Below are 13,068 nucleotides of genomic sequence, written 5' to 3' on the forward strand. Positions count from 1 at the left end.
CTGATGATTGAGAGTAGACTAATGGGCAGTAATTGTCTGGGTTGAATTGTCCTTTTTGTGTGCAGGGTATACCTGGGCAATTTTCCACATTTCCAGGGAGATGCCAGTGTTGTAGCTATACTGGAACAGTTTGGCTAGGGGAGCAGTACTATTGCCGGAATATTGTCAGGGCCCATAGACTTTGCAATATCCAGTGCCTTCAGCCGTTTCTTGATATCATGTGGAGTGAATCGGATTTTCTGGGGACCAAGGTGGAGGCTAAGATGGATCATCCACTCCACTTCTGGCTGAAGATGGATGCAAATGCTTCAGCCTTGTCTTTTGCACTGTTGTGTTGGGCTTCCCATCATTTGAGGATGGGGATATTTGTGGTGCCTCCTCCTCCTGTCAGTTGTTTAATTCGCTACCACTATTCACAACTGAAAGTGGCAAGACTGCAGAGCTTAGGTGTTGGTTGTGGGATTGCTTAGCTCTGTCAATTGCATGCTGCTTCTGCTGTTTGTCATGCAAGTAGTCCTGTGTTGTAGCTTCACCAGGTTGACATCTAATTTTTAGGTATGCCTGGTGCTGCTCCTGGCATGCCCTCCTACACTCTTCTTTGAACCAGGGTGGGTTCCCAGGCTTGATGGTAATGGTAAAGTGGGGGATATGCCGGGCCATGACGTTAAAGATTGTGGTTGAATACAATTCTGCTGCTGCTGATGGCCCACAGCGCCTCATGGATGCCCAATTTTGAGTTGCTATATCTGTTGGAAATCTCTCCCATTTAGCATGGTGATAGTGCCGCACAACACAATGATGGGTATCCTCAATGTGAAGGCAGGACTTCGTCTCCATGAGGACTGTGCAGCAGTCACTCCTACCAATACTGTCATGGACAGATGCATCTGCGACAGGTAGATTGGTGGAGGCGAGGTCAAGTAGGCTTTTCCCTCTTGTTTGTTCCCTCACCACCTGCCGCAGACTCAGTCTAGCCGCTATGTCCTTTAGGACTCGGGACAGCTCGGTTAGTAGTGGTGCTACCGAGCCATTCTTGTTGATGGACATTGATGTCCCCCACCCAGGGTATAATTTCTGCCCTTGCTACCCTCGGTACTTGTTCTCATTGGTGTTCACAATGAAGAAGCACTGATTCATCAGTTTGGGGGGGTGGGGGGGGCGGGGTGTGCGGTAGGTGGTAATCAGGGGTTTTCATTGCCCATGTTTGACTTGATGCCATGAGACTTCATACGATTTGGAGTCAATGTTGAGGACTTCCAGGACAACTCCCTCCCAACTGTATACCACTATGCCACCACCTCTGGTAAGTCTGTACTGCCGGTGGGACAGGACATACCCTGGGATGGTGATGGGACATGGTCTGCAAGGTATAATTCCATAAATATGACTATATCAGGCTGTTGCTTGACTAGTCTGTGGGCCAGCTCTCCCAATTTTGGCACAAGCCCCAAGATGTTAGTAAGGAGGACTTTGCAGGGTCGACAGGGCTGGGTTTGCCATTGTTGTTTCCGGTCTCTAGGTCGATGCCGGGTGGTTCATACGGTTTGATTCCTTTGCAGTGGTTTGATGCAACTGAGTGGCTTGCTAGGCCATTTCAGAGGGCATTTAAGAGTCAACTACATTGCTGTGGGTCTGGAGTAAGCCAGACCAGGTAAGTACAGCAGATTTCCTTCCCTAAAGGGCATTCATGAACCAGATGGGTTTTTACAACAGTCGACAGTGGTTTCATTGTCACCACCAGACTAGCTTTTAATTCCAGATTTATTAATTGAATTCAAATTCCACCATCTTCCATGGTGGGATTCAAACCCATGTCCACAGAGCATTAGCCTGGGGCTCTGGGTTACTAGTCTAGTGAAATTACCACTACGCCACCACCTCCCCCTGCTCACAGTACTCCAGATGTGGTCTTCAGGTATTTATATAGTTGAAACATGACTTTTATCCCCTTGTATTCTATTTCCCTAGATAAAAAGGCCAGCATTTCTTTAGCCTTTTTGATTATTTTCTGTACTTCATGACCTTTTAATGAGCTGTGTACCTGGACCCACAAGTCTCTTCTGCTTCTGACCATTATGAAATATTCTGTTCTATCCTTTTTAGTCCAAAGTGCATGACCTCACCTTTTCCTACATTGAAATCCATTTGCCACAGTTTTGCCCATTCACCTAATCTATTATCTCTTTGTAACTTTATGCTTCCATCTACACTGCCTCTCATGTCACACATCTTTGTGTCATCGGCAAATTTGGATATATGTCCAAATAAATAACATCCATAGACATTCCCCTGTCCAATGCTTTAGTCATCTCATCAGAAAATTCCATCAGATTTATAAGGCATGTTCTGTTTTTGAAGCTCTAACAGTGGAGGTATCATTTATGTCTATTACCAACAGTGAAAGAAATCCCCCATTGTATATGGGTGCCACCTCTGATGATTACACTGTTAACTGCTTATGGTCTTTAATAAGTTCATGTTGCAATAGTATGCAGAACCATGCAGCCTCACTTGCTGTTTTTCTTCCTGCAGTTTTACATGGTGATGTGTATCATCTATGTGCTCTACAGTGTTGTCTGGCTTTTACTGTTAGCCTGTTACTGGAAGGATTTGATCCGGATTCAGTACTGGATTGGTGGGGTCATCCTGCTGGGAATGTTGGAGAAAGCCGTCTTCTATGCGGAATTCCACAGGATCTTTCAGCAGGGTGTATCAGGTAAATGGTGAAACAAGTGAACTGAGGCAATTTGTTCATTTTAAAAAAATTTTAAATTGAAGTGGATGAGCGCTGGGTTTGTGGGTGGTAGGAGAAAGTTAGCCGTGGGCTTGCACTCTGATTGATGACTGCAACGTCATGGGAGTTGGGTGAGGACAGTATTGAGCTTGGCTGTGACCCCTGCACAGACATAGCCTTTTGGCATTCAATGTCAAGGCCCACATAAAGAATTTGGGCAAGGCACAAGAGAAATGCCAGCCCATACCTCAACACAAGCCCCCAACTACTTCTGGGGCAATGGGTGAAAAATAGCTTTTTAAAATTTTCTCTTTGGTTTTTAGCCCATCCTCATCCCTGTATTTTCAGAATGTTTTCTACAAAATCCAAATTATTCATAAATGTATTTTAGGTGATAGCACTTTCTTTAATATTGATATATATAATAAATCCAATTCTAATTTTAAACTCTCTTGCAGTTCATGGGACAGTGATTTTTGCGGAGCTGCTGTCAGCTGTGAAACGCACCCTCGCTCGGATCCTGGTCATTATCGCTGGGCTTGGCTATGGTATTGTCAAGTAAGATGTATTGTTTAGCTATTGCCTCTTGAGTTGCCGTGCGGTTGCATTTCGTACTGCAAGATGCAACTAGTGTGGAACTGATTATATGGCCTAGGAAAGCCTCTGTTACAATCTCCAGACTGCACCAAATTACCTGATTGCAGTCCCAGTAGGAGCTAAAATTGGTTTCTGTACCCCATGACCCAGGAAAGAAGGGTTGGGAAAGCAGCTGGGGCTCCCATTTCTGGATGCTGTAAGCCATTCTTGGAAATGGCATGGACTGTAGGCAGGGTCAGGTCATAGCTCAGTTGGTAGCCTCTGAAAGAAAAGGTTGTGGGTTCAAGGCCCACTCCTGAGACTTGAGTACACAACCAGTTCTGAGGGAGTGCTGCCCTTTTGGAGGTGCTAATGCGATGTTAAACATAGGCACCATCTGCCCTTTTGACTTGGGTACTATTCAAAATACTGTGGATCTTGGAAATCTGAACTAAAAACAAAATGCTGGAAATAATCAACAGGTCTGGCAGCATCTGCAGAGAGAGAAACAAAGTTAACAATGATGACCATTCATCAGAACTGGAAAAAGTACTGGATTTGGAAAGTCCTCAGGGTGTGTAAAGCACTATAGAAATGCAAATTCTTTTCAAATAGCCTGTTGACACTCAATGTCTCGGCTCAAACAGGAAGAGTAAGCCGCAATAGAAAAGCTAGTTCCCCTCAGCCTCACTACATCTTCCTGATAGAGGTGACCTGCATTAGGCTTCTTCTAGGTGGTGGAAGGTGTCCAAAAGCAGCTGAAGTATTTTGTGAACTTGAAAGCAAGACATCTTGCTAACAAAACATTATTTCACATTTTTAAACAGACCTCGGCTGGGAACCACTTCAAGTCAAGTCATTGGCATTGGTCTACTGTACCTACTGTTTTCATCAGTGGAAGGAGTCCTGCGAGTGACTGTGGTATGAAAATCTATAAAGATGCTAAACTAGAATGTTTTGGTGTAGAGGGGGTCAAGAAGAGGACAGTATGTCTGGGTCTTGCAGCAGGAATTGTTGACTGGGCAATTTTTACTTGAACAAGAACTTGTCAAGAGCAAAGAGGCCTGTTTGATAGGGCAGTCCCTTCAGCACAAACCTGTAATTCTCTGTGTCTGTGTAACCCATGGTAGAAATCACAATGAAGCGGGTCTCTGTGATTCTGGGTTCTGGAGAGCCAGGTTATTATGCTAGACTAAACTGGAGACTTTACTCTTTACCCAAGACTGCACAATGAACTACTGAGCTCCTGGACATGTCTAAGTGGCATTGTAAAATAGATGGGGTAGGTTTGATTCCCAGTCAGTGCTCCCAAGTAGCACTCCTGAACTTTTACGTTCTCTTCTTTCCTCCCCCCGCACCCACCCCCTGCAACTTTTTTCCTTGTCTCTCATCTATCCCAGTTCCCTATGTGCTGCCCATTATTCCCCATCTGTGCAAGATCATTTGCCAGATGTCTACCAGTCTGCTCTTAAACTGGCCACAAGGGGTTGTGTGAGAACGCTGAGTGAATCTTCCATCTGGCTGAGCTTTGGCACTCCCAGTGTAAGGAACTGCAGGCAGGAAGCCTGTCGCTCTGTAGTGGTGGCAGTGGTATTTTACTTTTCAAAAAAAAATGTCCTTGATGGCTTATAGGCAACACTCGGTGTTGTACTGAGTAATGCAAGCTGGGTAAGTGCCACATTTGATGACAGCTATGCTGGATTAACATCATTGGGTGCGACAGCTGGGAGTAGTGTTTTGGGCTGGGAAGGAAGCAGATGGAGGAAATCAGCTCCTGAATCACTGCTCTCAACACCAGAAAATTGTGCACTTGTGGATATTGGGCAAGGACAGGATCAGGATTGGCTGTGATGCCTTCTCAGGTCATGTAGTCTGCCAACGCTCATTACAGCTCACAGGTGAAGAATGGTGAATTTGGGTGAAGTACTGGAGAGTTGCTGGCATATATGGGATCTTTCAGTAGCAGCACACCTGCTGCTGCAGTACATACGATAAATAGGATGCCCTGTAGCAGGTCCTCAAGGCTACTTCAACAGCACCGCCCAAATGTGCAACTTTTATCATTTAGAAGGACAAAAGCTGCAGGCACATGGAAATACCATCACTTCCAAGCTCTCCTTCAAGTCTCATGCCATCAAACTTTCATTTTTGTTAGGTCAAAATCCTGAAACACTCTACCCAACAGCAGTGTGGGAGCACCTTCACGGCACAGACTGCAGTGGTTCAAGAAAAAGACCAACCACCACTTTTTCGAGGGCAACTAGGGATGGGCAATAAATGCCAGTTTTTCCAAAGATACCCACATTCTGTGAATTTTTCTTTAAATGCCACAGCTCGAGTTGTTTTGGGAGGGGAGGGAGGAGAATTTGTTGGGCTGGATGATTGTTTTTTTTTTCTTGCTGCGTACAAGCCAGGGTGAATGTTTGCCTGGTGCAGCTCATCCAGCTCCAAAGGCAAACTGATTATCAACATTGATTATAATTGGGGCAAATGATCTGTTTCTATCAGTTGAACATTTTACATGTAAAATTGTAAAATCCAGACAGCAAACTGAACTGCAAGAGTAAATACAGAAGCTCAAGGATTTTGTGCAGTGCCACATTATTTGCCCTGGGTATAGTGCAATTCGAAACCTGCCTCCAGTAAAAACGGACACACTGTACCTCAGAAATTGATCTGTCCAGGAGTATGCCGGCTCATCTGTGCTAGCTACCCTCTCCCAATGTCACAGACAAGTGCTCAATTCCACTGTTCAACTTTCCTGCTGCTGCAGGGAGAGTCTGGATGTTTGTCTGTCGTATCTGGAGTCAAGAGTCAACACGAATAAACCCAAGAACTCCTAGACAACCTGTATCGGTATGCGATAGAACAAAGTTGCTCCCTTGGGCAGGAGGAAGAAAGCTAACTCCTTGTTTAGGGGTTACATTATAGAATCCCTCTGTGACTGTACTATTTATGTTAACTAACATTGATATCCCTTTTTAGGAGCATTCCACAGCAGCCTTGACCATCTGTGAGATTTCCCTTGCGTTAATAGACTCCTGTATAGTATGGTGGATATCCTTTTTCCCCCCCTACCGTACCCTCCCCTCCCTTGGGCCTCTTAATATCTTCTGGTGAGAGATTTTGTATTTGACATATTCACAACATGGTTTGTACGCTGCATGATGACTGACGAAAACTCACCCATTAAACCAGTGTCATTCCAGCCTTTAAATGTGCACAGTCTGATCTGCTCTTGCTTAATGCTGGCTGCTCAGATTCAGTTCTAAACTGCTGAGTAAATCTGAATAAAATTGGGGAGGCGTGCATCTCTTGTACACCATAACAGACTAGGAAATTGGAATTGCCACATTTACCTGCTGTTCTTTCCCTCTATAGAGCAGAAAGCATAAACTAAGGGTGGGTTTCTGTGTTGGGGTCCTTTCCAAATGTTGACGTGCTTTCTTGGACTGTCTCCTAGAGACACAGTGTGGGTTACCCAAAGGAAAATTATGAAACCTTTGTTGAAAATGTTGTTGTAAATACAGACAAAAACAAAACACAGTCGGCACTCTGCTCATGGTGTGCCTTAGTTCAGACGGATAGGAATCCAGTCCCCCTATGGAATGCAATTTGAAAGCCTATTAAATAAAAATGCAGCTGTTTTTTCTTCCCTGTTGTGCACCTATAACATTTCCTCTTTTCTGAAATATACTTTGCACAATCCATAAGTGAGAAGCTGCATAGCAAATCTGCTTCCAGACCTCTGCGACACTTGGAAATAAGGCAGACTTGTGCTGTGTTTCTGCACAGTGACATGACTGGGAGTGTAGGGCATGGGAGATTGAAGGCTTGGGTCCATAATGTGCCACTTCATGCATTCATGTTGTTTCACTATACTGAGAAAGGTAAGGCTATTTTTACATTGCAGCCGTAGTGACTGCAGTTATATTGTTAATGCATTCTGAATTCAGTATCACTGACACCAGAACAAAGAGAAATGAGACTCCCTGAAGGGAGGACTCTCTCTGGTTTGGTTCGGAGAACATGTGAGCCTAATTTAAACATACTGTTGGTGTGAGGTGATTTCAGCTTTGTAATACCTCTAATTTTAATTTTCATGCTTGTTGAGTTATCAGTGATGCAGTTGAATATTTTCTACTCCAACTAAGTGTCTTCATCAGTTATTTAACAGGTCTGACGTAACCTGGCTAACCAAAATACAGGGTAAAACCCCTTCTGTGCCCCAACAATGTGCCTCAGCCCCAACCTCAGTAGCACCTGCTAATGTACCAGGGTAATATCTCCTTTACCCACACCAGACATTATTGTGGCCTGTGGGTTTTCGGGGGTTTAACCGTATTCTGGACATTGAATTATCTTGGTTTTTGTTATTTTTATTCACTCTATCTCCCATCCAAATCCCAGTATCACTGTCCAGGTTTCCAGCATTTAGAGTAAGTTCAAAATAAGATCATGTGCAGCTCACTAATGATTTTAACACCTCAAAATTTGCAATCAATTTGTAAAATATGCGCACATTGATTTTGACAATTGGAGATCTGATAACAGCTCGCAACAGAAACCTGTTCTGGCACATTTTGTTTTGCTGGCAGTGGTCACTGTTAATTACTGTCGGCCCATCCAGTCAGGAAATTTTGAAGAATAGCTGTGGTTATTTAAACCTCCTCAAGGTCTCCCAGATAGCTCTGGAGACCTTATTGAGTCAGAGGGATCTAGAAATCTGATGGCTCTTGGGGAGCAGTGTTTTTTTTAAAAGATTTCCTTGTGTACTAAGTAATTTGGAATGCACTGCTGTCACTGGGCTTATTTAGCCTTTTGGTACCTGAACACCACAGTATTGATCCAAGAAATCTTCCTGCTGGGTCAGTATGCTGCTTGTGTAATACCCCACACCTTAGGTGAAGTAGCGGCATCCCAGCTGTACTGTCGAAAGCACCATAATGTGATGTGCGTAGCCTTCCAGAAGCATTCAACAAAGCATCACTTGAAAGGCTATTATTTAACCTCTTGAAAATCGATGAGATTAGCAGAACAGAAGACTGTGGATACTTGTTAAAGGAGTTGTCAGTGTTGGGGCAGGAGAGGAAGGGAGTGTTACAAACGGTGACCAGGGATTGATTGTTTCTAATTTCCATCAGTGACGTCAATTCAGAAACTGAATGCAAATTGGTAAATTTTGAAGATACTAAATGATGAGGCTCAGCTGATTCTGAGCCGGCTTCGTGGGGAATATGAAACAAACTGAATAAATTACGCAAGTGGACAGAATGATAGACAGAATTTAACATCACCAAATATAAAATACATGGAAGGTAAAATGGGTGACACTCCATGGATAGTGTTTTTTTTTAGATTAGAGATACAGCACTGAAACAGGCCCTTCGGCCCACCGATTCTGTGCCGAACATCAGCCACCCATTTATACTAATCCTACACTAATCCCATATTCCTACCAAACATCCCCACCTGTCCCTATATTTCCCTACCACCTACCTATACTAGTGACAATTTATAATGGCCAATTTACCTATCAACCTGCAAGTCTTTTGGCTTGTGGGAGGAAACCGGAGCACCCGGAGGAAACCCATGCAGACACAGGGAGAACTTGCAAACTCCACACAGGCAGTACCCGGAATCGAACCCGGGTCCCTGGAGCTATGAGGCTGCGGTGCTAACCACTGCGCCACTGTGCCGCCCTGTGTTGGAATAGTTCAGGTTGAAGCTAAGATTTAGGGACCTTGGTAGGCTCAACTCAATCTGTCCAATCATTGCTACTCTAATCAATAGCATGTTGAACTGTATTGCATAGAATTTATAGCACAAAAACAAGCCATTTGACCAAACTGGTCTGTGCTGGTGCTTATGCTGTACTCAAGCCTCTCCCACCCTACTTCATCTAATCCTATTAGCATTACCGTTTTCACTTCAGCTATTCCACATGCCAAAGACTTGCTGGTTGATAGGTTAATTGGCCATTATAAATTGCCCCTAGTATAGGTAGGTGGTAGGGAAATATAGGGACAGATGGGGATGTGGTAGGAATATGGAATTAGTGTAGGATTAGTATAAATGGGTGGTTGATGGTCGGCACAGTCTCGGTGGGCCGAAGGGCCTGTTTCAGTGCTGTATCACTAAACTAAACTATTCTACATGGTAGAAAGTCGCACATTTTACCTACTGTCTGGGTAAGGAAGTTGAGAATAGCCCAAACAGTAGAGTACAAGTGAGAGGAAGCCCTACTGGAACTATACCGTGTACTACTCAGACATGCATACGGTTCTTGTTTACAGGGGAGACATTCAAGTAATATAGTGGCGCAGTGGTTAGTACCACAGCCTCACAGCTCCAGTGACCCGGGTTCGGTTCTGGGTACTGCCTGTGCGGAGTTTGCAATTTCTCCCCGTGACCACGTGGGTTTCTGCCGGGTGCTCCGGTTTCCTCCCACAGCCAAAGACTTGCAGGTTGAGAGGTGAATTGGCCATTATAAATTGCCCCTATTGTAGGTAGGTGGTAGGAGAATTGAGGGAAGGTGGGGATGTGGTAGGGAATATGGGATTAATGTAGGATTAGTATAAACGGCACACACGGTGGGCCGAAGGGCCTGTTTCAGTGCTGTATCTCTATGACTCTATAGGCAGTTGATCTTGGGGGGGAGGGGGTATATGCAAGATAGTTAAGTGCATGATAAAAGTAAATCCACAAGCTACGTTGGCTCAAACTAATAAAGGTGGAAAATCTTTTATACAAAGTGTTCAATACATTGAATGAACTTTCAATTAGGGTAGCGAGGGCAAATGTTGGAATCATTTGAGGATGCACTAGGTGCTGCACTTGGAAGAGTGTAGAATCTTTTTAGATGGATGAAGTAAGATGGGCTGACTGGTTTTTTTCTTGGCCATATCGAGGCAACTCAAAAAAAAAAAAACACGACCTTCACATCTTCAGGCAACTTGAGAAGGGAAAAATCTGTGACTGTACCGCAGGATGTTCTAATTTCATAAGCATTTCAAAGGTCTACTCAACATTACGTTTTACTGAAGTCTTAGCGACAACACTTGGCAAACTTGAGGCTGCAGTGAAATACTGAGATCTTGTTGTGATCTATATGGCTGTTCCCAAAAAGAGACCAGATTCCTCCCCACTGTGTACTAGCGTACTGTATGTGATGCTTTTCCCCCCCACTCCAGTGTATTCTCTCTGTCTTTCTGTTTCTTAGAATCAGGATGATATAGTGCTGCTGGCTGCCATCCCCCTTGCTATACTTGACGCTTCACTCTGCTGGTGGATATCCTATCGCTGCCTAATGCTTGACTAGTTCAGTCTGCTAGAAAAAGAATTACTTTTGTTGGTTACATTTCAGAAATTAAACCCCCTCTGTCTGAAGCCATTGGATGTTACAAGAGCCCAAAAATAGTTTCAATCATTGCAGATTTATCTTTGTGTAATGGGGAAACCTGTTAGTACAAAACCAAGTCAAGACATCAATTTAGATTGAATCTTCAGGCAGGTATAGGGTTTTATTAAACACCGACTTTTCCGTCCCTGCAGTCGAAGATTTTAACGGGCACTCCATAAAGGGCCATGTATTAACGTACCATTCAAGTTAGTAGCTGTTCTGTCTAACCAAGCTCGAATTTCCTTTATTTTAATTGGGCTTCCAAAGGGTCATGCTGTATCTTTGCAATCTGAAGAGGTTATCCATTGTAAATTGTGGCAGGCCATTGCAAATGAATGTAATGGTTCAATCACAGTACTCATTGGATTGGTTTATAATAGGCTGCAAGACACTGCTGTTGGCTGCCAGACTGAAAGTGTGACATGATTATTTTGTTAAAGCTGCTGAGATGGAAGAGCTTAATTCTGCAGTGCCCATTCAGCTTTATGTCTCAGCTCTCTGCTTGCTTCACAGTGCTATGGTTACAGGTTCTGGCCCTGGTTCCAATCCTGGTGCATCCAAATATGCCTCAAAAGAGGATTTGATATAAACACTGAAATGGTGGTAATTCAGAGATTGAAACTCAAAGCAGCTTATCAAAGTAATAGGGTAACTGCTTCCCACATAGGACAAGCTGTTCAGGGATGTGCTACTTGCTGTTAAGATACTTTTTCAAAATATACTTTATCCACATTGGTAAAAATACAAAGTCTCAATCTTGACTGCCCTGGGATCAGGGCAGATAACTAGGAGAGGCTAGGCAGTTCATCAAAGACTCGTGGAAGGAGAAGACACCCTTGGGGATGTTGAGAGGCTTTTTGTTCAATCCTTTGGGTAAGATAAAGTGTGGGGAGAGGTGGACCTTTTTTAAAGTGAGTTACGTTTTTATGAACTCCACAATTCCAATTTAAAGCTGTTTGTCATTAAGTTTATTGATAATAGATTGCTGACTCCACCCAAACTGAATTGCTGACTTTTGCTACATCAAGGAATTCTCAATGAATCAGACTAAGATAACTTAATTTTCAAATTCTCACTCCACCCTAAAATTGTAAATTAAAGGAAAAAAGCACCTCCCAGTTGGTATTGCCCTCTTCATCCTATTTTCAAGACTCTGTGTTGACCATAGCCTTTCTGCACTTTTTCAGTTTCTTTGCCCTCCTCTTCTCCAGTTGCATCATGTATTGAGTGAGGCTGGGGCACCAGGAGCCAAGGCTGAGTGCAGAACTGTTACAGTTTAGCATCCAGCACAAAAAAAGGCTGACCTTATCAGATGAGTCATCACCATAAATATCAAATGTGAGTGCTTTTAGGGCCTAGCCCGTGTTTGTTGACAAATTAGTATAACCAGTACACCTCTCTTCTCAACACCGCTTCTTCTGGGAATGCAGATGGTGCTTGCAAAACCAGCAGGATTCCTCCTGCAGCATGCAGCAGTGGGAATGAAGTCAAGTAACAGCAGCGCTCAGATAGCAACAGCATAGAGGGAAAGGGGATGAAGGGAATAGGGCAGGGTGGATGCTTTGGAGGGAGAATGCCCATAACCTTAAAAGGAAAAGGGAATAAAGAGCAAGCAATAGCATTTAGAGTGGATGGGGGGTGGAAGAGGAGAGTGCCAGTATTAACTTTGTGATTGTGGGTGGTGAAGAGTGTACCAGTGTTAACTTTGGGCTGCGGGTATGGGGGATTGGGGATGGGTGGAAAGGACAGTACCAGTGTTAACTTTGGAGCACGAGAGGGGAGAGTGCCCGTATTAACTTTGGGCAGGATGGGGAAGAGGAGAGTGAGTGCCATTATTAACTTTGGGCCAGGGGCATGGAATAGGAGAGTGCCTGTATTAAATTTGGCAGGGTGGGGAAGAGGAGAGTGCTGGTATTAGCTTTGGGTAGAAGAGGAGAGGAGCGGCATTAGGTGCTGGGCTGTTTTTTTTTTATCCTTATAAATAGTTAACAATATTTAAACCTACATGGCTTAATTCTTTTCAGTTGCATACAGCAGGCATAAGTGATAATTGCAAATGAAGTGTCTAATTGATCCACTGGTCCAAGAGAGCACTTTCAATGCACCCATCCCATGATAAGTTGATCTTGTTAGAAATAGATTGTGAAATGTTTTTAGCAAAGATGGAGAGCTTATCAAAGCAACTACTGTGTAATAGTGTTTATAATACTGAGTGCTTTGCTGAAAAGGGCTCCATGTAGCACAGGGAGTAAAATGTGCATGATCTGAGTTTCTGTTATACTGACTTCTTTTACTCCGACTGCACTGAAACTGTGCAGCAAGGTTTCAGAGAAATATTGCTGTAGAAGGAGGCGTT

The 13,068-nt window shown here is 43.8% G+C and overlaps 1 protein-coding gene across 2 annotated transcripts in view; it reads left to right on the top strand.

The window, feature by feature from the left end:
- LOC137353137 (transmembrane protein 87A-like) overlaps positions 1-13,068 on the top strand; it is a 67,898-nt gene that overhangs the window by 28,355 nt on the left and 26,475 nt on the right. Inside the window, exons 10-13 of one of the 2 annotated variants that reach the window (XM_068019169.1) lie at positions 2,533-2,716; positions 3,193-3,292; positions 4,138-4,231; positions 6,296-6,367. In XM_068019169.1, the coding sequence (XP_067875270.1) occupies positions 2,533-2,716; positions 3,193-3,292; positions 4,138-4,231; positions 6,296-6,367 (450 nt within the window). Of the gene's footprint in view, positions 1-2,532; positions 2,717-3,192; positions 3,293-4,137; positions 4,232-6,295; positions 6,368-10,532; positions 10,602-13,068 lie in introns of both variants that reach the window. The other variant, XM_068019170.1, reaches the window with a different exon arrangement.

The sequence above is a fragment of the Heterodontus francisci genome, chromosome 40, assembly GCF_036365525.1.
Source record: "Heterodontus francisci isolate sHetFra1 chromosome 40, sHetFra1.hap1, whole genome shotgun sequence".
Taxonomy (NCBI): domain Eukaryota; kingdom Metazoa; phylum Chordata; class Chondrichthyes; order Heterodontiformes; family Heterodontidae; genus Heterodontus; species Heterodontus francisci.